The sequence below is a fragment of the Chlamydotis macqueenii genome, chromosome 11, assembly GCF_036417535.1.
Source record: "Chlamydotis macqueenii isolate bChlMac1 chromosome 11, bChlMac1.mat, whole genome shotgun sequence".
NCBI classification, from domain to species: Eukaryota; Metazoa; Chordata; class Aves; order Otidiformes; family Otididae; genus Chlamydotis; species Chlamydotis macqueenii.
Genome location: NC_141566.1, coordinates 12,522,439 through 12,550,129, shown reverse-complemented (window position 1 = coordinate 12,550,129; position 27,691 = coordinate 12,522,439). Strand labels below are relative to the sequence as shown.

The 27,691-nt window shown below is 46.3% G+C and overlaps 2 protein-coding genes across 11 annotated transcripts in view; one reads left to right on the top strand and one right to left on the bottom strand.

Annotated features, from left to right (window-relative positions):
• The window catches only part of ZMYM3 (zinc finger MYM-type containing 3), a 33,891-nt gene extending 26,536 nt beyond the window's left edge, over nucleotides 1-7,355 (bottom strand). For 2 of the 3 annotated variants that reach the window (XM_086756384.1, XM_086756386.1), the window contains exon 1: nucleotides 7,231-7,355. The gene's annotated coding sequence lies outside the window, so the exon portion shown is untranslated. Of the gene's footprint in view, nucleotides 1-7,176 lie in introns of all 3 variants that reach the window. The other variant, XM_086756385.1, reaches the window with a different exon arrangement.
• Nucleotides 7,205-24,714, top strand: NONO (non-POU domain containing octamer binding). 8 transcript variants are annotated; one of them, XM_086756394.1, is made up of 11 exons: nucleotides 7,205-7,308; nucleotides 8,945-9,068; nucleotides 11,728-11,921; nucleotides 12,985-13,286; nucleotides 15,391-15,486; nucleotides 16,526-16,722; nucleotides 17,001-17,085; nucleotides 18,229-18,331; nucleotides 19,736-19,778; nucleotides 20,419-20,528; nucleotides 23,657-24,714. In XM_086756394.1, the coding sequence occupies exons 2-11, from the start codon at nucleotides 8,954-8,956 to the stop codon at nucleotides 23,792-23,794; spliced, it is 1,383 nt and encodes a 460-aa protein (XP_086612520.1). In that variant the 5' UTR covers nucleotides 7,205-7,308; nucleotides 8,945-8,953; the 3' UTR covers nucleotides 23,795-24,714. The 8 variants fall into 8 exon arrangements, with proteins under 8 accessions (XP_086612520.1, XP_086612515.1, XP_086612521.1 ...); XM_086756389.1 differs by having other exon boundaries at nucleotides 8,945-9,113; nucleotides 11,701-11,921; XM_086756395.1 differs by lacking the exon at nucleotides 7,205-7,308 and adding an exon at nucleotides 8,519-8,670 and having other exon boundaries at nucleotides 11,770-11,921.
• The last annotated feature ends 2,977 nt before the right edge of the window (nucleotides 24,715-27,691 follow it).

The window sequence follows — 27,691 nt, the reverse complement described above, 5'->3', positions numbered from 1 at the left end:
AGAAGTATTTTGCTTTTGTTTATTTTAAGCCTGCTGCAGCAGAACTCCCTGACAAGGTGATACAGAGTAGATGAGTGCTGACTTTTGATTTATTTGTAAGAAACTGGAAAGGCTGATTGAGTTAAGAGGTGAGGCTGGACCCAAGGAGGTGATGCTGACAAGCAGTTTGAATGGCAAAACAAGGAATGTCTCTGCCTATCACTGCAATTCTGTTTCCTTGACAATGAAGTCTTTACAGTGGCTTTCAACTGCCAGCTGATGAGGATGAAGAGGGCAGCCCTCAGAACAGGAGAAAATTATGCTTTTCAGCTCTGTGGGTTGCTCTGAAGTCAAACTCAACCTGAGGAAATTAGAGCTGCCCAGCTGCAGCAGGGTAAGAAATGCTACTTCTTCTGTTTGCCCCAGTTGTTTAGATTCATCTGGGCTTTCTACTGAGCTTCACAGTGAGCTAAAGCTGCCAACTGAATGTGCATTTTACCTCTCGTAAAGTCTCTTCTCACTTTCTCCAACAAAGAAAAATAGCTTATTGTTTCCGGCAGATGTTGAAATGATACCACAAGACATCATCTTTTTTTTTTATTCTATCCAATGCACAGCTCAGTCACTGGGCTCTGGTCACTGGTCTGCTTGAAATCTTCCTCTTTTCCAGCCACATAGCTGGCAGCGAGGAAAGTATGCTGGAACACAATTGGGCCAAACAAAGAGAAGGCAATGTGCTGAAATCCTGCATGTTACAGTGGATACGACTGCTCTACTGGACACCTGGAAACTCCTTACTTAGGACTCTGCATCATCCTCTCCAGAGTATTCAGTAACAGATATTCCTGGGAAGACCAGCTTCAGGGAGCAAAGTTCCCTGTGTCTGAAGTAGAGTGCTTCTCAGGGAGAATGCAAGAGTTTCCAAAGAAGTGATGAGGCTGAGGGTCTTTGCCAACTGCGCAGGACTGGCATAGGATGCAACACTGACCACCAAATCCAACACGTGTGACTACCAGACCAACCTGCCCTTTCTGCCAAAGAGGGGGCACATGAATCTCCTCTCAGACCTGGAAGCTCAGAGCGAGACATCTCTGCCAGGTCACTCAAGTACACCAAGTGACTACCCAGGACTTCATCTAGCTTGTTAAAGACAAGCTACACAGTTACATCTGTGCTGTAACTGCACAGATCTTCCACATCTCAACGTTCTCAGGCAAGGGGAATATGTGGCCTACATAGAAAAACTAGGACCTATCATCAAACATTTAATTAAAATCAGACAGTAAGAAAAAACAGTGTCGCTACTCCCTCACGATGAAGTGAATACCTCAGAAGTCTCAACTGCCCACAAAAGAGCAAGGCCATGCAGTTACTGCTTTCTTATAGCGAAGGAACAGCAACTGCTTGGGTACCTGTCCTAGACTTTTGTTCAGGGACATGGATTCAGATTTTCAAGATTTTTGAAGGCTGAAGTTATCTTTTTTGCTACTAGAGATCATTTGAAATATGAAAAGCATTAAGCAATAACTATAAAAATTAAGACACTTAAATCAACATTCCAGCTAATTCCTGCCTACAAGTTCTATAAGACCTGAGCAGAGCTTTGGGGGAAGTTCCTATTTTTGGTGCCAAATTTTAGAATAAACAATAACACCCAACCTAATATTTCTCAACAAAAAACAACAGTGGTCGATACACAGTTCTATCAATAAAACATTACGAAAATAACATAATATCCTACCACCATGGTTTCAGTCATCAGGTCTTCATTAACAATATTACATCTTGAGTGACAAATATGGCAAAACCTAACTTCATTCTGTGATTTCTCTATCTAGGCAGTTGATAGCTTTCCACATTCAAGCACTGCAAACATTACAGATTGGTTAACTTATTTTAAAGCAAAGGAATTTATGAAGAATCACCAATAAGCAAAGCACACTGCTAAGGACCAGGTTTCAGTCCAGTCAAAAATATCCAGAAAGGAGCAGAAAGGATTTTGTTATTCAGTACTGGTTTTAGAGAGGCAGCTCTCTGAGCTCCCACCTGATAGCCCAAACTCAGTCTTCAAAAAGCACGTTGGTGACATTCAGTACAGCGTTGCCTGCACACATTACAGCATTAGACCATTACTGTCGTGTTCTTGGCTAGTGTCTACACTTGATGACAGATACTGGAAGAGATGATATTTCAAATTAAAAAAAAAGAAATATCTGACACAGTAATGCAAGATTCACACTTAAGAACCAACCATGGTTCAGAAAACACCTTCCAGTGATAAAACTATTTCATTCATTGAAAATAAATGGGAAGATGTGACCCATCTCAAAAAAAACCACAAGGTAAGAACACCTACAGCAGATGACTCTTCAGAGAAACAGACAAATGCACATGAGGACTCAAAAAGCTGGAAGTCAAAGTTGAACAAACTCAGAAACAGCTATTTCCAGTTTAACACTATAGATGATTACTGAAACAACTTACCCAGGGATATGTAAAACCCTCTGTCATGTGGAGATTTTACAACAGCATTCAGTGACTCTCTCCAAGTCAGTTCTAGCTACTGCAGATGTCACTGGTCAAGTTCTTCAGCTTATGCTTTGCAATGAACAGTTGTCTTATCTCATCTCCAAAAGTATTACTGATTCTCTCAAGTTTGCAATACTAGGTTGGGTGTTACTGTTTATTCTAAAATTTGGCACCAAAAATAGGAACTTCCCCCAAAGCTCTGTTCATGTCTTACAGAACTTGTAGGTAGGAATTAGCTGGAATGTTGATTTAAGTATCTTAAATTTTATAGTTATTGGTTAATGCTTTTCATATTTCAAATGATCTCTAGCAGCAAAAAAAGATAAATTCTTGAGCCTTCAAAAATCTTGAAAATCTGAATCCATATCTATGTTACCACATAACAATATCTGCTAAGATACCACCCCCAGCGGAAGGGGGTGGGTGGGTAAAAAAGATTTGTGAGTACAAAATGGGGTGACAGCATCAGTGGACAAGGGACGAGTAACAGACATCATCTACCTGGACTTGTGCAAAGCATTTGACACTGTTCTGCATTACATCCTTCTCTCTAAACTGGAGAGACATGGTTTTGATGGATGGATCACTTGGTGGATAAGGAATTGGTGGGATGGCTGCTCTCAGAGAGTGGTGGTCAATGGCTCAATGTCCAGGTGGAGACTGGTGATGAGTAGTGTTCCTCAGGAGTCTGTGTTGGGCCTGGCCCTGTTCAGCATCTTTGTCGGCGACACGAATAATGGGATAGAGTGCACCCTCAGCAAGTTCAACGACAACACCAAGCTGCGTGGTGCTGTCGACACACTGGAGGGGAGGGATGCCATCCAGAGGGACCTTGAAAGGCTGAAGAGGTGGGTCTGTGCAAACCTTATGAAGTTCAACCAGGCCAAGCGCAAGGTCCTGCACATGGGTCAGGGCAATCCCAGGCACAAATACAGGCTGGGCGGAGAGCGGATTGAGAGCAGCCCTGAGGAGAGGGACTTGGGAGAGATGGTGGACGAGAAGCTCAACATGAGCCGGCAATGCGCCCTTGCGGCCCAGAAGGCCAACCACATCTTGGGCTGCATCAAGAGGAACGTGGCCAGCAAGCCAAGGGAGGTGATTCTGCCCCTCTACTCTGCTCTGGTGAGACCCCACCTGGAGTACTGCGTCCAGTTCTGAAGCCCCCAACATAAGAAGGAGAGTGTTGGGGAGGGTCCAGAGGAGGGCCACAAAGATGATCAGAGGACTGGAGCACCTCTCCTATGAGGACAGGCTGAGAGAGTTGGGGCTGTTCAGCCTGGAGAAGAGGAGGCTCTGGGGAGACCTCATAGCAGTCTTCCAGTACCTCAAGGGGGCCTACAAGAAAGATGAGGAGAGACTGTTCAGTAGGGCCTGTTGTGACAGGACGAGGGGTAACGGTTTTAAAATAGAGGGAGGTAGATTTGGATTAGATATCAGAAAAAAATTTTTTACAATGAGGGTTGTAGAGCACTGGAATAGGTTGCCCAGAGAGGTGGTGGATGCCCCATCCCTGGAAACCTTTGAGGCCAGGTTGGACGTGGCTCTGAGCAACCTGATCTAGTGGAAGATGTCCCTGCTCCTTGCAGGGGGGTTGGACTAGATGATCTTTGAAGGTCCTTTCCAACCCTAACCATTCTACGATACTATACTACCTGATGCACAACAAAAAAGAATGGAGGTGCATGGCATGCTCAGGCAGCGTCTGTTGAAACTGCCACAATGATATTAAGACACTGATTAAAAGACTGAAATAAACAGTAGACCTGGAAGTGGTCAAAAATCAAATGGCCCCCAGGCCTCTACCTATTGGCCAAATGCTGCAGGAGGGTGTCAGACCACCCAACACAAAGTCCTGGACACCTCCCATAAGCAGCCACAGCCAGCTGGAGAAGAAAGCTGCAGGCGTAGCAGGTGACTCTCCAATGGAGAGTGCTGCAGCCTGGAAACAGGCCACAGACGTCCTCAAAACTCAACTGGACAAAGCCCTGAACAACACGATTTCAAGTCACCTCTGCTGTGAGCAGGAGGTCAGTCAGACTAGAGACCTCCAGAGGTCCTTTCCAACCTAAATCTGGCTGTGGTTCTTTGAATAAACCTTACTACACAGGAAAGAGAGAAGTCAATGGCAGAGCCTCAGGGAGGATGTATCTTTGAGGGCAAAACATCTCATTTTCCTTAAGTGACCTTACAGAGCCAAAATACTGGAAATGCAGGGTGAACTGTCTCCTCAGCCTTGTCGACAGTCCCAGATCCCTCTGCAACGTGCCTGCTGCCAGGCCCCCAAAAAGGCATCTCAGCATTGGGATGCTTCACCTCATGTGCAGCTGTACCGGCCCCAGGTAACGCTGTGTTGAACAGACCAATGTCTCACCCAGCCTAGTGACCAACTCCTTTCTCTTTACGCTACTGAGGGCCGAGCCAGTGGAGTAGGCTTCCAGGAAGTGGCCAGGAGACACCACCAGAGCCCATGGCTCAGCCTCAGCCCCTTGCTCTGGCTGTCAGAGCTGTGGAGGAATCTGGTGTGACTTAACTGTCATCCTCCAAAGCAAGGGCAACTCGCAGTAAGAGGGATGTAAGCAGGTGCGGAGAGCAACAGAGATTGTGCAAATATGCATGTTCGGGCTGTAACTGCAGGTTGTGCATTACAGGCAGCAGCTCTGTAGGCTGTGGCTATTCCTTTAGTAAAGCTGGGCTGGCAGTAACAAGAGAGCTACACTCTTATGGCCAGCTTTGATCCCAGAATAGGCAGAGTTAGGTGAGAAAATGCAGATTAAAAGTTTTCTTGGGGAACGTAGCAGCAGTGAGAGGGAAAGTTACAGCCTAGAACAAGAGCCACAGCTGAAGCACAGCAAGAGGAGAAGCGAACAGCATAAATGAAGCAGCTCTCATCCTCATCAGAAAGAGACACCAGGAACCATTCCCCAGCACTCTGCTTGAGCATCCCGTCCCCCACCACCACCTGACACAGACAATGTCCAGTGCTGCCTCTGCCCACACAAGCACATCTGACTGCCAGGGCCTTCTCCCGTGCCATGCATGTGCCACAGCCAGCTACCAGCCTTGCCGGCACATGCCCTCCCGTCTGGGGCCAGTCCTGCCTCCACCCCTGCCAACCACATGAGAGGTACTGGTGCTCTCCAGGGCACCTCGCAGACTACAGCCATGCTGCTCACACACAGCCCAGCCCAGCAAGGCTTCAGCAGATGGGGGCTTGCCTCCTCCAGCAGCACCAAGGCAGCTTTAGTCCCGTGGGGCTGCACCTTTCTCTCGCAGGGCCTGATCCTCAAGAGCATCTCATGGTGTCTGCAGATCCATACGCAGACTCGAGGCCACGGGGACACTCCCAAGCCCGGCGTGGGTCCGGACCCAGTTCACAGACCAGCAGCTGTATGTTGTGAGCTCCACAGACTTTGTTACTATGCATGATGGCAACAGCATAAAGGCTGCGTCGCCCAAAGCCTCTGCCTGAGGCGCAGGGAGAGGCTAGCTGAGGAGGATGCTGGGGTAGAGCACCGGAGCACAGCACTCTTCGGGGCAGCCAGGGTCTGTCTGCGGCCACCCCACAGCGTAGCTCCCCACAGGGACAAGCCCTGGGGGGCGGGAGCACTAGGGGCTGGGGCAGCTCTCATGAGCCACAAACACCTGAGCCCAGCCTGCGCCCACGCACTGACACAGTGTGGGGCACAGCCAGCACCTAGCACCACAATGGGCCTGCCTCACCCGAGGCCAACCAGCAGCGGGGTGGGGGCTGCGCAGGGACGAGTGGCAGACTGAGGCCTCCCACACCACAACGAGGGGACCCCGAGGCCTGTCCCCCAGCAGCAGGGGTGAGGGTCGCACCAGGGTCTGCCCCCGTCACCCGACACGGGGCCGGTGCCCCCCAGCGCAGAGCGCCCCCAAGCGGTCGCCACGGAGGGGGGTGTCGAGCGGCGCCAGCCCCGCCCCCTCGCAGCATGGGAGGCCCCGCCCCCTCCCGCCAGGAGCGCGCCACGCCCCTTATCCTGGGGGGTGGGCAGCCCCGGGACCCGCGCTGCACGCGCCTGCCCCGCCCCCACCAGCGGGGCCAAGCACCCGCGGGGCGGCCGCCCCATCTGCGCCTCCCGTGCGGCCGTACGGAGGCGCCCACGGCCGGCACCGCTCGGTACCTGGCTCGCTGGCGCTGCGCCGCCCGCTCTACCCAGAGCCCGGATTCGGGTCGCGGCCCCTTTAAATGGAGGCGCCGCTTAGAGACCTCAGCGCGCTGCAGCCCGGGGGGGGGGGCGGAGGCAGAGCCCCATTGGCTGTGCAGAGCGAGGGACGCTCTCCCATTGGCCGCGGTGGGGCCTGGGCTCGCGAGACTCGCTTGCAGGCGGCGGCCTCGGAAACGTGGAGCGGAGTTCAGAGCTCGGAATCGGCGCAAGAGCCCGGACTCCGCCGGGCGGCCGTAAAATCCGGAACGGAACGAAGTGGCGGAGCGGGGCCGCACGAACTGACAGTACGGAGCCGAGCGCGGGCAGCGGCCGCACCCCAGCGGGGCACGGCGTGGGCCGGAGGGCGTGCACGTCCGGGGCTGCGGGCCCGAACGCGGCGCCCCAGTCCCCGCCGGTGCCCGCGCGGCCACCCGCAAAGTGCGGAGCGGATCACGCGGAGCAGGCTTGCCACCCCACTCCCCCCCGCCGCCTCCTTAACCTTCTTGCTGCCGCCCTGGAGGGCCCGGCCCAGCCCTGCCGCCACAGCCTCTACCTGCGCGCAGAGAGAGCCGCCCGGTCAGGTCCAGGCGCCGCCACCGCCTCCCCAGAGCTGGAGCGTCTCCCCGGGGCGGTGAGTGACAGCGCGTCCGGGCGGGGCTCCACGGGGGCCCGGGACACGGCACCGCCCCCAGGAGGGGCTGCCCCGGCCGGCGCTCACCGTGCGCGCCCCGCCCCCGGCACCACCGGGCGCCCCCTCCACCCGCGACGCTCCCCCTCCCCCACCCAGGCCACGCCCCCCTCCGTGCTCCTCCCCCCCGACTGCCCTCTCCCACCCGCAGCACCCCCCTCCCACACCCTCGAGCTACCCTCCCCCAACCATGACAGCCCCTACCCGGGTTCCCCTCCCCCACCCGCGGCACCCCTCCCCCACCCTCGCTCCCCTCAACCAGGCTGACCCCCCTCGGGGGTTCCGCTCCCGGTAGGGCCCCACCCCCTTCCTTTCTCAGGGGGGCACCATCCCCTCCTCGGTCGACGCGCCCCCCCGCAGCGAAGGCAAGAGCTGCGGTCTGGCGGGGAGGGAAAGGCGGAGGTGCGGGGATCCGGCCGCACCGCGGGGGCTGCGAGCCGCCGCGAGGCTTCTGCGCCCGAGCAGCGAGCTGGCCACGGGCGCCCGGCACCGCTCCGGTGACGTGCGGTGGGACACGGATGGAAACGGGAGGGTTTATTGGCAGGGGGCGAAACGAAGCCCGCTAGGGCGTGTCAGCGACCGCGCTCCCGAGACCCCGGGCCGGGACACGGCCGGACCCCCCCGTAGCGCTCCCGCAGGACGGTTCTTCCTGCTGAGCCGCGGCCCTCCCGCCGCGGGGCAGCACCGCCCCGACGGAGCGGGCTGGCAGCAACGGGGCGCATCCGCTAAGGGAAGGGGGCGGGCACGGGGACGGCTCTGCCCGCGCTCTAGCACTCGCTAGCCACACCGGCCGGGCCGGGCCGGGCGCACCGCGGGAGGAGAGGCAGCGCACAAGACGAGAAGTAGGTTGAGCGCCCGGCGCGGCACACGCTCGCCCCCCGCCGCTGTCTCTTTAAAGCAAGTGGCACTAGCCGCGCGTGCGTGTCCCCCTCCATCTCACTGCGCCTGCGCACCGTTCGCTGACGGCTCGTTAGGCTTCTTTGTCCCTCGGTCGCCTCTCACTAAAGCTTTATGCCCCCAGCAATGATTGGCAGCGCACGCGGCGAGCGGCCACCGCCGCGCAGCCAATCGGCTCCGCGCGGAGAGCTGCTGGGGCGGCTAGTCCCACCCCGCCGCGGCCGTGCTCTGAGTGGCGGTGAGCACGGCCAGTGGCGGCGCGGCTCTGGAGGCTGCAAGGCCAATGGGAGCGCAGGCGGCGGGCGCCTGGCTTAGGCTGCGCGAGTTCCGGCCGCGCGCGCTTTTTTCTTTGGGCTGCCGTGGGGCGAGGAGGCCGTGATCCGCCTCGGCGCCGGTGTCCGCCGCCAGGTGAGGCCGCGGCAGTGGCAGGGCTGTGGCTCGGCTCGGCTGCGTTCCGGTCTGTCGCGGGGCCGGCTCTCCTGGGCGGCCGCTGCCACTAGGGCCCTACTGAGGCCCGCCGCGGCCTGCGCGGCCCGCCCCGCCGCTGCACGCGGCCGCTTTGGCGGGCGGGCCCCGGTGAGGCGGGGCTGGGGGCAACAGCAGCCACCCAGGAGCTGGCGGCCGCGGGCGGGAGCCGAGGTCGAGTTCCGGGCCGCAACCGACCGGGCGTGTCTGTTTCTAGGTGGAGAAGATGCAGGGCAACAAGGGTTTCAACATGGAGAAGCAGAACCATACTCCGCGGAAGCAGCACCAGCAGCACCCGCTGCCGTCCATCCCCGCCAACGGGCAGCAGGCCAACAGCCAGAGTGAGTCCTGGCCCCGCCGCGGGGGAGACCCCGGCCCCGCTTTGGGTAGGCGTTGAGCGATCGCCCTCGTTGCAGGCAGTAACGTCGGGTCCCGTTTATAGGCCGGCCTGTCGGGGTGCAACGCTTCTCGGCGGAAACAAACAAAACTCACTCTTTCAGTTTAAGACAATAGAAACTGAGGTCCTTAAGCAAGCCACGACTTACGTTTGCTGTTTGCCTGCAGTAGTCAGGATTTTCCATTGTTGGAGACGGTGGTTTCAATTGCTGCTGTGTTGATTTAGGTTTTTTTTTGTTTTGCTTTTTTTTTTTCTCAGTCTACTCAAAGATGCATGTGGCTCCCATAGGTTTGACTGGGATTTGTTTGTAAGTTTTTCTTGTGTTCCCGAAACTGAGCAGAGATGTAGAGGTTCCTTCTTTGTCTCAAGTTCTCAAGAAAAGCTTGCTTAAGAAGTTTAGAAGGCTATTAAACTTTTAATAGGGTTTCTGTAAACCCTACAAATATGAAGTGGCCTCTTTTCCCTTGGCTCTGTTTTCTTTTTCTCCCAACTGTATCAGATGGCTTCTCAACACAGGTTTCCTTAAGTACTAACAAAATAAATTGACTATCTGTAAAGATACAGTTGTAGCAGGAACATTGTTACAGCAATTTGCAGTCACTTGTTACAACTTAATTTTTACATGTGAGGAACCAGGAGATACCCAGCTTTACTTAATAATATTTCAGCATTCAAGTACCAGCTGACATTGGTGATGGCTGTTGCTCTAATTTAGTGTGTTTCTGGGTTTGTTATTAATCAATGTTCTGTTGTTTGGGGTCTTGTGAGCTGAGACAATATGCATTAATGGCTCCTGGAGCCTCAACTGATCTAACTTGATAGTTTAGAAGAATGCCTGCAAGGCATTGCCTTTACCATTTTGGGGGGAGGAAGTGTTTTACTTATGTTAGAATTTTTTTTTTTTTTTTTTTTAAGTTTAGGCACTTTGATTGTTCAGAACAAAAGGGCATAGAAGTCACATGTGCACTCTGCATGATTCCTCTGGGTTTTTTTTTAATCTCAAAGTTGCAGATTTACCTATATAGACACACATGCGGAGATAACTAGGTTAGTAAAAAATATTCTGTGTATTTTTGTTAGGTGGCCCTGTTAAACAGGCCCCTTATCAGCTCATAGAAGATAATAGACAAGGGTGGCAGACCAGTTTCTTTCCAGTCAGTTTGGAAACAATACAACACAGCTGTACTGTGGTATTCTCGCAGGGATCAGCTTATAGCGAGTAACTGTATTTCAGATTCCTTTAAGTGGATCTCCTTAAGGTGGAACAGCGACAGTGGTATAACTCCTCTGTAAGTCCCTCCTAGTGTATTCACAGGCCATGCAAATGATCCCCAAATACTTCTGACAGTGGTGTGAAGAAGTTCACAAGACAAAACACTTATGCACTCTTGCTGTGTGAAGTAGATTATTTATTCTCACTGTTTTTCTATAGATATACTGTCGGTCTTTTTTTTTTTTCTTTCTTCCTTCTTTCTTTCTTTCTTTCCTTTCCCCAGTGTTAGCCATGGAGGTGTTCTTATTCTTGTAAAAGAGTTGTCCCTGCATGTCTTGCACGTGTTGTCTTTGCATGAGTAACCTTTCCTGGTTAGTGCCATGCTTTGTAGTCTGAATCAAGCCACTCATGTTTGTAGTTTATTTCTTATGTGTAGCCGTAAGATGTGTCCTCTGCAAAGCAAGGGGATTGCTTTCTGTGCCTTCCTGTCCTGTGTGGGGAAGTTCTGTATAGATTTAAGAAAATGGGACACAGGAAGGTTAAGTGATGTTAAAGCCACCTCTGTGTCTGGTGTATAGCAGAGCTTCCAGGATTGTGCTGGACTCTTGCTGAATTAACGGTTAGAGACTATGTATGCATATGGGGATTTGACAATGTTTGTACAATCTGTCCTGTTTAGTGTTAGATTACTTACTGAATATAGATTTTTTTGTAATTAACTTTGCAATTTTTCTGAGGTGTCACCGATACGGCTGGTTCTAGGGGTGTTTTTTTCCATTATTTTCACCATTCAAGCCTTCTCTTCAGGACTCTAGATCCCAAATCCCATCTTGCAGAATGACAGCTATCTCAAATGTTATCTGTGTGGGAAAAATTTCCTCTTGTTTGCGTATTTTTCTAGACATTTAGGCTTGGTTTTTTGAGTAAAAATGTAGTTGCTGGCCACCTGTGACTTTCTATGATTAATCAGATCGTAATAGCAAAATCCTGTATTGTGACTCCAGTTGATTTTCTTGTGGGCCAGTCATCTTGACCAGATCTCCAAAAGTAGAGTGAAATCTCTCATGTTATTTCAAGCTGCAGTGTTCTTTTTTTCCAAGTTCTAGGCTATCTTTCACTGGTGTTAATAAGCACTGAGCTCCAAGCACATAGGTTTTTTGTTTTGTTTTGGGGTTTTTTTTTTTTTTGTTGTTGTTGTTGTTTTTAAAGAATATGGACCCATTCTGAAATAAAATCCCCTTCTTGCTGTAGAGATGGCTGGAGGGGTTTGAGACAGAAGTGAATGGGTGGGGTTACCTATATTGTCCTATGTCTATGTGTTCACTGTGATGAAACCTAATAGAATTTATCCCCCCAACTGTAGAGCAGCTGTGTACCTTATTCCCCTCAGATGAAGGCCTGACTATTGACCTGAAGAATTTCCGGAAACCAGGTGAAAAGACCTTCACCCAAAGAAGCCGCCTGTTTGTGGGGAATCTACCCCCAGATATTACAGAGGAAGAGATGAGAAAGTTATTTGAGAAGTATGGCAAGGCAGGTGAAGTCTTCATACACAAGGATAAAGGCTTTGGCTTTATCAGGCTGGTGAGTGACTTGCTACCTTTGGGGTATTTTTATGGCAGTGACTGTTGTGGAGTATGGCTAATGGGAAGTAGTAGATGTTCAGATATCTTGCGAATTAAGCCTGCTGTTGATTTTAGTAACCTAGAATATGGGATCAGCTTCTACAAATGTTTGTCTAGAGCTTGTTATTAGAAGGCATGTTAATTTGGGCATCTTGTGGCAGGATTTGTGAGATATCTGATAAAGTTATTCTGAAATCAACTGGTAGAAAACAGAAAGAAAACATTAACATGATACTGTTGTAGACAAGGTGGACTTCCGTTTTCTTGAAGGGTGTAAACGTGGAATTCCTATGAACATAGGTTGTCATGCAGTGTTATTGGAGTAGTGAATGTTCTTGAGGTAGAGAATCTGTAGATGATCATGTTGAAGCATGGTTAGGAGGGAGGTAGCTACCAACATAGAGTAATGGTTCTCAGACTTTTTTGGCTCATGTACTACCTTTCTGAAAGCCCAAAGGTGAGTGAATGGAGCATGAAGTTCCCACACCAAAGTCTGGGGTGCTTTACTGTAGTGTAGCTGCTTGGTAGTGATTTAAAGGAATGAAAAGGTGTGAGACTGGCATAGGATGTCTTTCATGAATTCTCATACAATCAGCATTTCCTTTTACAGTTATCAGACTTGCTAATAGTTGAATCTTGATTTTTATTCTTTTTATGTGGGGGTGGTTTTTTGGGTTTTTTTTTTTAGTTTTTAGAGGCATGCTTTGTAGCCTGAATGTAGTTGTCTGATAGATAATGATCATTAAATTGTGTGCTTAATTCATACTGGCTGTTGGATTAAGCTTCTGTCTGATACTTTTTCCCTCCCTGCGCAAACTCTCTACATGTCCATTCAGCTAGAATAATTGATAATAGAGAATAGCTACGGTTTGTTAGGACACTTTTTACCATGCTATAGGAAGATTATTTGTTCCTCTCTATGGAGTACTTGTTCAGTGGAAATAGGCTTGTGACTCTGTGATTGTGACTGGCTGATTCTGTACTGCCTTGGGAGTTCTAATGGCAACTTTTTTTATCTTCAGGAAACTCGCACTCTGGCAGAGATTGCAAAGGTGGAGCTAGACAACATGCCTCTACGTGGGAAGCAGCTGAGAGTGCGTTTTGCATGCCACAGTGCATCGCTGACAGTCAGGAACCTGCCTCAGTTTGTGTCCAATGAGCTCCTGGAGGAAGCCTTCTCAGTGTTTGGCCAGGTGGAAAGGGCTGTGGTTATTGTGGATGACAGAGGACGATCCTCTGGGAAAGGCATTGTGGAGTTCTCAGGGAAGCCTGCTGCTAGAAAAGCCCTGGATAGATGTAGTGATGGATCTTTCCTGCTGACTACGTAAGTGTAGAGGGTGAGAAGTGCTATACTGGCATGTGTGCAGGTTGATGGGTGGCATTGGCTTGTGAGCAATGTTTCTTAACACCAGGGCAGGACAGATGGGATGTGGGGCAGGAAGTGGTAGGTGATTTGCCTAGGGAGGACTTTACTTAGCTTTGTTTCAACAAGAATGAGTCTGTGCTGAAACTCGGGTCTGAAAACAGACCTGGGAAGCTGCTACTGGGGTAAGTGCATAATGCTTCCCTGTAAGCTCTTTCTCAATAAAGCCTTCTTATGGCAATTAAATCAGCTGTTAAGAAGCAGGAGCTATTTCAGACACCATCCATATAATTTATTGGAAATTAAGCTCAAGTGTGTTAACTGTACACTCTGGGTCGCTTCAGAGGTGAGTCCTGATCCACCACTGCAGGCATGGGATCTGTCAGAGAAGCTGGTCAGATAGACTGGATTGATTGGAGTTTTCACCATAATATACTGTTTTCCTTGTGCTTGAATATTGTAAGGCAACAAAGCATGTTCTTCCATAATTATGTGAATTTGCTCAAGTAAATGTCTAATTCTAGATGCATTCCAAAGAGCATGGCTTGTTGCTCTAACTATTAAGAGGGAGCTGGTTTTGATATCTTGGAAATAAAAATTACTGTGTATTTTTTATGTATACATCTAGAATTGTGAATAGAATATTTCCTGAAGTTGAGGCTATATTGCTAATTTATTAAGTAATTTTGTAAGCTTTGGGCTTCTCATCTCTCCTTTTCCTTGGAGACCTGCATATGGCACAGCATGTTCGGTTTCAAAAAACAGGTGTTTTGTGGGGGTTTTTTGTTTTGTTTTTGTTTTGGGTTTTTTTTTGTTTGTTTGTTTTTTGTTCTGTTTTTCTCCCTAAGACTCTTTGGGGATAACTAGTGTAGTGTGTAGTGCTCTGCAGGAGGATTGCTGTTAGGGAGCTTTTGCTGATTCAGAGGTCTGTATCTTGAAAGAACTACAAAAACAAATTTTTAAGTGATAGTGCAAAAGTGACCACTGCCAGTGTATAATTGAGAGTATCTGAGGGTAACATTCAATTTTTTTGTAGCTGTCAGTGTATTAGATTCTGATATCTAGGAGAGCAAACCAGGATGCTGCTTATTTCTAGTTATGGTTTGGTTTTGTTCTGGTTTGTCCTAGTTCGTGACAGTAACAGCTAAACTGGTTGGAATTGGTTCACGTTGGAAAATAAGACTATTAATAATGAAATATGTCACATTGAAGGGAAAAGCTACATTGTGGATCTTCAGAGGAGGGATTTTAGCCTCTCATATCCTGCCTTCCTGCTGGAGTCTGAGCACCGCTTGCCACTTCGCAAATGAGGCTGAGGAGCTAATGAGAAGCTGCGATGCTGCTTTGTGCTGAGGATGAGCAGTGTCAATGCTGTAGTGGGGAACTAATTCGGAGATTGGGGACATTTCTGTTAAATACTTTGTTCTGCAAGCAGAAACCAGGAGGACAGAAGCACACACGTGTGATGTCTGTGTTGTGAAGTGTACCAGTGGATTTCTTTGGAGGGGGGAGGAGAAATTCAGACAGGGCCCAGTAGGCACTTACAAAGCACTTGGCAGTGTGGCGGTCTCACTAGGAGAGTATGACTGAATGGTACAGCCAGCAACCTCCAGTGAGGAGCAGTGTAGTTACTCTTCACTTTAGGCAGCTACAAAAAGGACTTGTGCAGCACGGGGTTGGCCGTGTAGCAAAGGAGGAAAGGGAGAAGAACCAGACTCTAGGGACTACAAGACCTCATGCTGAGTAGATCCTACTGGAGGATGTCAGATTCCAGTTAAGCTGTAAATTTGAACCAGTAACTGCAAGTATTCTTCTTTCAGTACAGTTTTGTTTTGGATTCAACAAGGATTTTGATTAACAGTTCAGCTCCTATTCTAGAAAGAAAGAAAAAAAGCATTCAAAGTGATTTCTGGTTTCACTTTGGTTGAGATCCCCAACTGCTCTGAATTTCTTTGAACAGTGCTAAAAGTATTTTATAAATTCAGACAGTACGCATGCTTTTGTATACTGCAAGCTCATTCTTGAATTTTCTTGAAAGCACCTCATCCTTTTTTTTTTTTTTAAGATTCCCTCGACCTGTCACTGTGGAGCCCATGGATCAGTATGATGATGAAGAGGGACTACCAGAGAAACTAGTCATCAAAAACCAGCAATATCACAAGTATGTGACTGTTATGTGACAGGAGATGAAACTACCTGTGAACTAGGACATTGACGAGTGCCTCAGTCTTAGGAGGCTCATGAGTGCTACTAAAGGTTCTTGTTTTTTCTATAAATGTGACCTGACTCTGGAAGGAGAATTGCATACACTGTTCTCTTGTCATGGGTAGCTGAAATAAAGCAGTGGTTTTGGATCCACACTGCTGGATAAAACTGGCAGCCTCCACATTTTTTTCATAAGGAATAAAAAAACCTGTCAGTTTGAGATAATGTGAGATCTCCTTGCTCAGGTGTGAAGCTGAAGCAAAGACTTAAGTGCTTGCTCTAAGTATTATGGAAAGTCTGTAGAGGAAACAGATTTGAACCCACAGTGAAAATTCTAGGAATTATGTAAATAGGATTAGGAGAGTGTAGAGCTATCCAGGTATAAGGCCATGGTCTTTGAAAGCTTCCCAGTGTAAGTAGGTATCATGTGATCCAAGCAGTGGGAATTAGTAAACCATGTGAGCTCATGGATTTTTCAAGTAAGGGATATGAGAGCTTCAGGAGCTGGGAAGCTGCATTGGGAATCATGTTCCCAGGTATAGGGGCTGCAGAGATTAGTGAAATGAACACATATATTTGGGCAGTGTTTGTTTCTGGAGTGGATCTGTCCATGAGATGTGTGACAGGAGCACAGGCTGTTTATTTCAAGAGTAGGTCTAAATGTCTTTACCCATAATCTTCTGGTGTCTTATGAATGCAGTGTTGTTGCTTGTTGTGGTGGAGGACAGGACACAGTTTCCATGTATAAATAATCCTGCAGGAAGATTCTGTCTAAGTTTCTTCTTTCATTAAGATGGTTCCTGAGGAGCAGACAAACTGGTATCTCAGGCATAGCTATTTGTGAAAAAGTAGAAGACAAAGTAGTTCCTTATTGTTGCACTAAGAAATGTGTTTCTAACTGCTAAAAGGATCTGCCATTATATTTAACACACAAATCTATTTTTTTTAGTTTCTTGCTCTGTTGAAGCATTCACTAGCTCTTCCTTGTTTGACAGGGAGCGTGAGCAGCCTCCTCGATTTGCACAGCCTGGCAGCTTTGAGTATGAATATGCCATGCGTTGGAAGGCTCTAATAGAAATGGAGAAGCAGCAGCAAGAACAAGTAGACCGCAACATCAAAGAAGCTCGAGAGAAGCTGGAAATGGAAATGGAAGCAGCTCGCCATGAGCACCAAGTTATGCTCATGCGGCAAGGTACTAATCAAAGATAAATACAGTATCAGAACATGGCCCTGCAACATCCAGGGGTGGGTAGCTCGGTGGAGTGGCTAGAACCCCCTGAAGATGAGCTGTGGTGTAGCTGCTTGGTTTGTAACCAAGCATGGTAGTGGCAGATGAATAGAGAGATGTTACTATATTGCTGGAGGCTCTGTTACCTTATTCTCTTGTGTATTATGGTGCTAGTTCAGGACTTGATTAGAGATGGCATGGAAGATGAGTTTGATTTAGTTTTTTACTGTCATCTTTTACAGACTTAATGCGACGTCAGGAAGAGCTGAGGAGAATGGAGGAATTACATAACCAAGAAGTACAAAAACGTAAACAGTTGGAACTCAGGTAAGGGGACAGATTATGAAATGCTGTAAATCCATAATATCATGGAATGAAACTTCAGTGCATTTAATTGTTCAGTGTGACAATTTAATTGCTACCTGAAGTGAGGCTGTTTTGTGCTTTTGTAGGGAGAGTGTACAGTTGTTTTAAGATGGAAGAGTTAGTTTCTTCCGCTGATTAGTATTTGGTTTTTGCAGTTCTGTGTCTCAGTTTAGCTCATTGACTGAGGCAGATAGAAAAATCAGAATCTGTGCAGTGATTAGGTGGCTTCAGTGCTGCAGGTTGGGAAATCCCATTTTAGCATCTGTGTTTTTGTTTGAGAGGTTACTTAGTCTCGGAGATTTCTCTCTCCATTCCAGCTCTTCCTTGTCTCAGGGTCATTTTGAGAAGCTCCAGGAAGATCTCCGGACTACTACTTTAATGGAAGGGGCTTGAGAACTGTCTGGCTTGTATACATTATAGTAATCAGTATGTGTTTGGGAGTTGCTGTGTACATAGAATCATAGAATCATTTAGGTTGGAAAAGACTTTTGAGATCATAGAGTCCAACCATAAACATAGTACTACCAAGTTCACCACTAAACGATGTCCATAAGTGCCACATCTGCATTGTTAAATACCTCCAGGGACGATGACTCAGATACTTTCCTGGGCTGCCTGTTCCAATGATTGATAATGCTTTCAGTGAAGAAATTTTTCCTAATATCCAATATAAACTTCCCCTGGCACAACTTGAGACCCTTTCCTCTTGTCCTGTCACTTCGTACTTGGGGGAAGAGACTGACACCCAGCTCACTACAACCTCCTTTCAGCTGGATGTAGAGTGCAATAAAGTTTCCCCAAAACCTCCTTTTCTTCAGACTAAACAACTCTAGTTCCCTCAGCCGCTTCTTGTGAGACACATACACAAATGTGCTTGTGTTGGGTTTTTTAATGAACACCTTAAAATTGAAGATGTTGGAAATGTCTTGGTGCACATACGTGTTTCTGTTTTCATCATGAGGTACCTAGTATTTTACAGCCTCAGCAAAGTAATGTTCTTTAAGTTGTAGGTTTCCAAACAAGCCCCATTAGGCGCCACCGCAAACTTGGTCATGCAAATGGTTGGTGTATGCTGTGCTTAGCACCCTTGGACCTTTTTTGCAGGCAAGAGGAAGAACGCAGGCGCCGTGAGGAGGAAATGAGAAGGCAGCAAGAAGAGATGATGAGACGCCAGCAGGAAGGCTTTAAAGGGAATTTTGCTGATGCGGTATGAATGCTTCTGCCTTCCCATTATACGTGAATGCTGACATTAGATTTTTGCCCTTCCATGGCACTGGGCTTTCTATGAATGCATAACTTGTTGGTTGAGGGACTCTACATCTTTAGGGCATTCTGCCCTAAGTTATTGACTCCCTCCAATCTTAATACCGTTTAGTCTGGGAAGTACAACTACCCCAGTTACTGTCCCACTGCTGTTTGTGTGGGACCCTCGCTAGCTATCTTACTGTTCAGAAAAAATATATGCTAACTAATTTTATTCTAATAGTAACAAAGATGTACTGTCCTGAAGTACTGCTGCAAAACCCCGTTATGGTAATATGTCTAGCTATATCCCTAGCCTGTAGTCTGTCTTAGTCATGCTTAAATGTAATGATCACAACTTGAGATGCTGCTGCAGGCATGATAATTACTTGTACTTAAAAGTCAGTTGGTCAAGTACTTTCTTGTAATGTAAAATGTATGGTAACCTGTCTTTTAATAGCAGTATCTGTAGTTCCGTAAAGAACTGTCTTATAATTAATTTCCAGTCCCAACATCTTTGTGGAGGCACAAGTAGTGCTATCAAGGTAGTATAATGGCATCAGTGCAACTGGTGGCAAGTGTTTGTATCCTAGCAAAAATTGGCCCCTAAGCAAAGTAGCTATATATAATGTATATATATAATATATATATTAAAAACCCAAAAGGGCCAAAATCATGTGCCTGACCTAAATGTGTTAATATTACCCTGTGTAGCAGAATTCCTGATTTCTCTAAATAATAGTACCTTCATATGATAAATAGTGGCAGTAAGACTACAAATGAAGTTAAATCTGTTCTTCAGGGGAAAGAGTTCCTCCCACTGTGGAAAAAGTAGTACCCTCACTGAAGTAAGGAGGTGCTCCTAGCTTTGCAGTGAGGGAGATCTGTAGTGTGTCCCTTATACTCAGTTAATAAAAGAGAAACTGAACTTACTAACTGGTCTTTTAATGCAAGTGACACAGTGCTGCATCTTTATGTAAGCTTGCATTCTTTTCAACAGGAAAAGCTGCTTAGCTATGCTGAGGAAGTAGCAAAACTAATTCTATCTAATGTTACTGCTGCTCTGCAGATCTTTCCATCCAGATATCAGATGCCTCTTTATGCTGCTCTTTGGTAAAATCTGCACATGCAGCTTTGCTGCTGGATGTTTTACCATGATTGTGAAAAATGGTGTTTTTTAAATAAGACCTGTTTGTTCAGCAGTTAATTGTGTGAAGATAGCTCAGATCTTCTTTTGAAATTTACCCTGGGAATGACTTTTCTACAAAGTTTTCAGTAGTAAAACCTCAGAACTCATTGAATTTATATAATTAATTTTTTTTAAAAAGCCTGAATTTTTATAATTTGAAATGAGTGTGTCTTTTTCCAGAGGGAGCCACCAGACATGCGAATGGGACAGATGGGTATGGGAGGTAAGAGTATTCTGTGGCCATCTTTGTTCTATGCATGTTTCTTTCCTTCTTTACAAAATCTGTACTTTTTTTTTTTTTTTTGACGTTTATTGGCTTCTTAATTTAGAAACTGTCACAGTAATCTTCTCCCAGTTCAGTGACAGAAAGCGTTCGTGTGACAGGAAACAACAAAATTTGAGTATGAGGCAGTACTGTATATTTGTGAAACTTGGTTCAGTAAGCAAAAGACTTGGTTGAAGTTACTGTCAGACCCATAGTGTGTCTTGGAAGTTTGTACTAATACAGAAACTGGTACAATATGTAGTGATAGACCTTGAGCCTAGGAAATAATCTTGACTACTATATTTCCATATTTTGACTACATGATTTAGAGTTTCAGGCCACACAGTAAGTGAAAAGGCGATGGGGACTTAGTAGTTAATGAAGGTGGTGAGTGTTAGAGCCTGCTGTAGTTTCAGATAATACTGGAATGCAAAATCAGTTTGTCTTGACGTAATAGTGCAAAGCTAGTTAATCGACTAGGTCTCTGTCCCCGAGTATAATACTGCAGGGAGCTTACACTGTGTTTTGTGACACTGGAGTGACTAGCAGACCCCAGTCATTGTGTCTGCCAGGACTATTCTTCAGGTTTCTTTTCCAGGTACCATTGGCATGAACAATAGAGGAGCTATGGGTGGTACCAACGTCCCAGCTGCTGCACCTCCTGCAACTGGTCCTGGAGCTATGATACCTGATGGAGCCATGGGAATGGTAATGTATCTCCATCTGCTTTTTGTGCACACTTTTAAAATGCAGATTATTTCCATTGTTAAGCACTATGCTGCTAAAGTTGAAGCTTATTTGTCTACCTAGACCTGTTGCTTAACTCCTGTTGAAATCTTTAGAAGTTACTCTTGCCTTGATAGTAGTTGGTAATTTTCAGGAGACTGAGCCAAGTCTAGTAACGACTTACTTTACTTCCAAGATAGCTAGTGCTGAAACATTTGTTAAAGATCTTTGCAATAATATAGGCAATATATAAAGGGAATCACTTTGAATTAGTGTTTTGAGAGTGGATTCTTGCAGGCTTTCAGGAACGTTCTGTCCATCACCAGTTTTAAAAACAATTATCTCTGCTAATAGGCTAAAATGAGTGTGGTAATAGTAAGTATGCTAAAATGAGTTCAGCTAATTTGCTTACGAGGTAAAGACCAAAGAATCAATGGAGGTTGTGCTTATTTATTTGCCTGTTAAAATTTTTATATTTAATTCAGTTTTAAACTTTACTGCAGAGCTTTACAACAAACTGGCTTCTGTGGCATCTGTCATTCCTCTCACAGTGTCGGCACTTCCAGTCAGTATCAGAAATAGCAGCAGTGATAGCCAAGTTTGTCCTGAAAGTTCATCTTCTCATAGCAGTTTATATAATTTGATCTCAAAAACAGTTTTTCTGCAAACCTTCCTACTTAGACTTCCTGATCTATCATGACATCACAGATCTATTTTTGTCATAAAGAACAGTTTTATTTGGCTATAAGCTTTTGTACGTAAGTGGTAGGGACAGTGGACCGGTTAAGGGAATGCATACTACACAGGAAATTTAAGGGGGAAGATAGAGAGGAATGGAAAGTGGAAGTGAGGTCAGATCAATATGATGAAATAGTACCGTTTAAACCAAAAATCGATAAGCTGTTTCTGTAACTGTCAGAAATATATAGTTTTTGGAAAGTATTTATCCTGGCCATATGCTTGGTTTCAGGAGTAACTGGGCCCATGTATTCCAGTTTTTTTATTAATGTAGGGAGCAGTTACTTTGCTTGTTTTCTGTGGTTGCTTGGAGTGATTGCAGTGTCCTTCCTTGTGATGTGTCCTACAGGAGAAAAATTAATGATTACTTGGAATTTTTCATCTGTAGGGAAGGGGAAAAGGTAGGAGTGCTGTTTTACTGCTAGCGCCTCCCCTGCACTGCCAGCAAAGTGAGCATTGAGAGTCCCTCAGACTTCTTCATTGACAATTTTACTGAAGTTTGGGTCTATGTTCTGTAGAACCAGGCAATACCATGGAGTCATCTACAGTACTAATACCAATTATGATATGCATATATGTATCACATTACATTGTGTGTGTGTGTATATAGTACATAGGTGTGTATATATATATATGTATCACTGCTGTAAACCTGTGGACAAAGAATAAATGGAACCCAGGATCCTGGTGCAAAGCAGCTTTGCTCTACATAGTCACTTAGCACCAGTCCAGAGTGAAGCAGGAGGAAGTGATTGCCTCCAGTACCTTCTGCAAAGGAAGTACCATGTCCACCATGAGCACACTCAAGCAGTGGAGCAGGTTGTCCAGAAAAGTTGTGCAGTCTTGATCTTTGGATGTTGTTGTGGTTTAGGCCCAGCTGGCAGCTCCTCCCCCAAGGATGTTGGGGGAGAGAAAATACAACAAAAAGATTGTGGGTTGAGATAAGGACAGGGAGAGATCATTCAGCAATTACTGTCATGGGCAAAATAGACTTGGGGAAACTTAACTTATTAACAATCAAACCAGAGTAGGATAATGAGAAACAAAAACAAGTCTCAAGCACCTTCCCCCCAGCCCTCCCCTCTTTACTTCTGATTTTTCTCTACCTCCTCCCCCACAGTGGTACAAAGGGATGGGGAATAGGGGTCACAAACTGCTCCAGTGTGGGTCTGCCACGGGGTCACAAGTCCTGCCAGCAAATCTGCTCCAGCATGGGCTCCTTTCCCCACAAGTCCACAGGTCCTGCCAGGAGCCTGCTTCAGCACAGGCTTCCCATGGGGTCACAGGCTGATGTGGTGTGGGGTCCTCCACACACTGCAGGTGGATCTCTGCTCCTCCATGGGCTGCAGGGGGACAGCCTGCTTCACCATGGGCTGCACCACGGGCTGCAGGGGAATCTCTGCTCTAGCGCCTGGATCACCTCCTCCCCCTCCTTCACTCATCTTAGTGTCTGCAGAGTTGTTCCTCTCATGTATTCTCACTCCTCTCTCAGGTTGCCGTTGCTGCTGAGCAGTAACTTTTTCCTCTTCTTAAATATGTTATCACAGAGGTGCTACCGCTGTGGCTTATTGGCATAGCCTTGGCCAGTGGTGAGTCTGTCTTGGAGCCAGCTGGCATTGGCTGTATCGGACATAGGAGAAGCTTCTAGCAGCTTCTCACAGAAGCCATTCCTGTAGCTCCCCTTCTACCAAAACCTTGCCACACAAACCCAGTACAGATGTTTACAAGATCAAACCAGATAAAGCTGTGACTAACCTAGTCTGACCTCATAGCAGACTCTGCTTTGAGCAGGAGGTTGGACTAGACACCTCCTGATGTACCTTCCAACCTGAATTATCCTTTGATTGTCTTCTACCTACTGGAAATAAGAGGCTGTGCAATAGCACTAACCCAACTGGGAGAGGGCCAAAGGAATGGAAATAACAGAATATGGTCAGAGCACAAGACTAGTATTGCAGACTTATGTTGGAACTGGAGTGTTGTATACACCTAGATTGTGACAGTGCTGTAGTGTCAGTATACTGCTCCTCACTTGCATTTAGTTTGATTGAAGGAATATGGTGGAAAAGTGAAGTTCTCCATTCCCAGACTGCATTACTCACATGCTCCACAGCAGGGCACTAGTCTTTGAGGTGGTGCAAACTGTTTTCCAGTATGCTTGACTAAAAGTTATGTGGGGAAAGAGACTTCATCCTGCAATGGTCCTGTCAGTCCAGTTTTGGGTCTTTGAGGGTATTTTTGGTGAGGTAAAGGTTTGTAGAAAGGTCAGCTGAATTGTGGAGTCCTGGTAGAATTTTAATCAACTCAAATGACTTTTAATGGTTGTTCCTTGTTTTTCTTCCTGCCTCTTCTGAATTTGTCTTCGTTACAAGACTCCACCACCGCCTGCAGATCGCTTTGGCCAGGGCAGTACAATGGAAGGCCTTGGAGCAATGGGAGGGAACCCACCTGCCTTCAACAGAGGAAATCCAGGGGGTGACTTTGGCCCTAACAAGCGTCGCAGATACTAACAGGATTAAGCTACTCCCTGCACACACCCCAAAGAGGAAAGGAATCTTGGCAGGGCATACAGGATTCAACTCGGGGCTGAGGGGGGTGGGGATATTAAAAATAGTTAATTAGGGCCTGTTTTGGTAAAGCCACACTAGGACCTTGTCTGACTGGTAAAGGTTTTAGAAAATTTAATGTGGTGCATTCCTATAATTTCAATGTGAAAAATGAATTCTGGGAGGCTGCTGTGGTTGTTCAGTAGCGGTAAGATCTGGCAAGGACCTTAATGGCTTGACCATTCCAGGTTTCCTATTTGCAGCCAGAGTCCTGAGACTAAACTAGGTAAAATTACAGTACGTCTTGGCATTTTTTTTGTGTAGTGTACCTTACTTAAGAGCACAGGAAGTCTCTGGAGTACTAGGGCAGCATCTGGGTACTTTGCAGCTCCCATGATTCTGTAAATTTATATAGCTCCAAATGATCCATCATGTAGTGAATTGGGGGAGGTTTTATGTTTGTTTATTCTTTGTTGTGGTGGGTTTTTTTTGTTTGTTTTTTTTTTCCTTCTAACTTGTACTTATTCTCTTTATCTGGACCATCTGTTTCTTTAAAGTAATTGACTCTCATGTGCAGCCTGAATGGCTGGGAGGCTCTTGTTTGGATGGATTTTTTGAAAATGTGTTGTATCGCTGTTTATTTTTACTGGTAGTAAAGTACAATCTATTTGACAAAGATACTGTATCTCATGCTGAAGATTTAACTGAAACAAATGTTTGTATAATCTTAACCTTGCCTGTCTTTTGTGTAGAAGTACTACAAGATTTTTCATTTAGTATAAACTGTTTGAACACAAGCTGTAATTGTCCCACTAACAAGTTTTAAGTTTGTCTGAGGAATGTTACAGGAATGCATTATTAAAGTGGATTTTAAGCCTTTTTTATCTGGTGTGTTGTCTCTTCTGTTTTGTTTTTTTTTTTTTTTATATAAAAATGTGTACATATGGATTGAAGTAAATCAGCTTCAGATCATGGTGCAAAAGTTGTTGCATAGCTCTATAAAAAGTGTTCAACCCCTGAGAATTTTCTAACAGCTCTCCTTGTCAAAGAAAGTGTCTTATTTGTGTGCAGAATACAGTAAGGGAGCTCCTAGTGTACCTAGGATGTGTCTATGTTGTGGATGCAGAGAAGCAAGATGCAAGACTTTTTCATGTGTCACTGGGAGCATGGAGTTCAATTCGTGTCTCATCTGCATTGTATGAAGTGGTCTGTCCCCGCCCTGTCTTGCAGTTGCCTCTGGCTCAGATGCAGACCTTCTTGCAGGGTTCTCCTGTGCTGGGCCAGGAAGCTGAGGACTCACAACTGTCAGTGGCCACAGTAATGCTTTATCTTGTGTAATACATGGGGGAATCTGTGGGGCCAGCAGCCTTCTATGAGTTTTGTTCTCTCGCTGAAGCTCTTGACACAGCGGATGAGGGAGCAGAGGGGGAAGCCTAGAAATTTAGGTGGGAAAGAGTGGGAGAAAGTTACAGCCTAAAAGCATAAGGAGTGGCTTTACAGGCTTGTGAAATAATATGTAATATGAAAACATTTTCAGATGCTTCATGTTACCAAGGCCTTAAAAAAAATGAGAGTTTGGTCCTGTAGGCACCCTAAGTAGGGAAAGATGAAATAATCACTCTGGAGGTTTTATTGGTTTACCCCTGTCCTTTGATGTCTTATAATTAGCCTGGAATGGGATGATTGATAAGCTATATTGAAGACAGACTGCAGCTGGTGCTTTTGTTTCTTTTGCTTGTTTTGTTTTGTTCTCCACATTTGAAAGCATCTGCATCAGTAGCTGGTTTACTGAGGTGATGCAGTATTTGATGGTGATTATCAAGGAGGTTGTGACTATAAGTATGTAGGTACAGTATGAAGAGTATGATGTTTTTCACCTGGCATGTTGGCTAGGATAGCTAAATACTGCAAAATCTCAAATAAGTTGGTGAGAATGCCGATTAGCTTTTCTTGCTGCCCTGCAGAGGATGCATCTGTTCTTGTGGCTTGTGTCTGGAACATGGCTGGCCAACATTTGCTAATACCATGGGTGTTTGGTAAGTACATTGTTTAATTCCAAAGTGTGAAATAGTAGGAGAAGAAACTATGAAGCTGTACCCAGGTGTCTGTATTGTCTCTCATTCTCCTGCCCATTGCTCAACTGGCTTGCTTGTTAGTGAGTAGTCAAAAGAGAAGTTGCTGCCTTAGGGAAACCGCAGAGCTGAAATGTTCAGCAGTACTTTGCTGCAGCTGCATCAATCCTATTCAAATATAAGATAAGAATAGATCTGGTTACTGCCTTTCCCTAGGAGAAAAGGGATGTAGTAACAAGATGGGGAAGAAGGGATTTAGCACTGCTCAAAAGTCCATCTACCAAGATTGGTACAAAGTGAAAATTTAAGATCTAGTGACATCAAAGGAAGAAAACTAAAACTACACTCTGGTGTGAATGCTAGAGGTAATTATCCTTAAAGGAGGAAACTGAAAACCTGTGACTGAGGTTTAAAGCAAACAGCAACCCATTTGCTAAAGTTTTCAGAGGCATGCAGCAGGAGGTAATAGCACCAGGGACTGCTTGTAGTACAGAAGTATTTAAGTCTGGGCATAGGAGCAGGCAAGGCTGCCTCACTCCAGAGCACTTCCAGATGCTGGAGTCTGCTGAAGCACTTTCTGTTTTGCTGTTGGTGCTTGCACTGCTTGGATAAGGCAGCAAGTGCAGCTCCTGAGGCTGGACTGCATAAGCACTGTTGTGATGTGCTGTTATGATTGCAGAAAGCAATGCTTTCCTCTGCATGCTTTTCCAGATCACTGGCTGTTACGTAGTTGCAGACTGATGAAGTATTTTGTCTGTCATGAAGAGACACCCTTGCATTTTGCTGTCATATCTAATCAGCTTGTTTAAAATGCACTTATGCAGTATCAGTTCATATCAGACAAGGAGGGATGAGCAGGCTGGTTCTTATCACTTTGCTCTTAGTTTTAAATCCCCATCATTTGTGGGCTTCAGAAGTTACAATTTGTGCTTTATGCAGCTTCCTCTTAAACAACAGTGACTGCATTTGCAAGAATCAAAGATAAATCTGAAAATTCCAGCTAGTACCTGGATAATTTTGTCACATCAAAGCAGTAGACAAACTTTTTTTTTTTTTTTTGCCTGGCACAGTGCATCTCAGTAGAAGCTGTCATTTATCATAGAAAGCTACAAGTGTGGAATATGCTAAACTACTTCTACAGTAAGCTACCTTTGGGAGCTGAAAGAAGGAAGATGTTATTTCCTGTGGCCTTGCTGAAAGGAGCCATTATTCCCTTTTCTGTGGTGATCATCGCTCAGGTACCTGCTTGTCTACCTGGTGAGTCACCCCAAGTGCCAGAGGTAGCCAAAAGGAGAAGAAGAAAGCAGGGACCTCAGCCAGGCACAACACTGCCTTTAGGTTGCTTTCCCTCACTGCAGCCTAGCCACTCTGCTCTACCTGAGCTCATAGTGACCATGCTTTAAGGCAACAGCACCCTCTAAAGGAAAACCTGTAAAACTTCACACTCCCTGACAGTTCAGGCTGTTTCAGGCAGCAGGTTTTTCTTATGGATGCCAGCCTAATGACAAGAAAACTGAGTCTTAGGAGTAGACCAGACTTTCTTTTTGGACTGGTTCCTGTTGAGGATTGAAGTGCACTTTTTGATGAGGAATTGTCAGAGTGAGCACTGGAGTAAACAGGCTGCTTTAGCAGCTCAGCTCCAAGGAGACAAAATTATCTCTGGGAGCAAGACACTGCCTGAACTACAGGAAGCTGATTCCACTTTGAAGGTCTAATTGTTCAGTGAGACCAGAGTGTTAGGCCCTGTAATAACTCAAGCTGTGGAAGGGTGGTGAGAGAGATAAAGATT

Coding starts and splice junctions, on each gene's coding strand:
- NONO (XM_086756389.1), top strand. CDS start 8,954: ATGCAGGGCAACAAGGGTTTCAACATGGAGAAGCAGAACCATACTCCG. Junction 15,487..16,525: donor AAAAACCAGCAATATCACAA/GTATGTGACTGT, acceptor CTTGTTTGACAG/GGAGCGTGAGCAGCCTCCTC. Junction 17,086..18,228: donor CGTAAACAGTTGGAACTCAG/GTAAGGGGACAG, acceptor CCTTTTTTGCAG/GCAAGAGGAAGAACGCAGGC.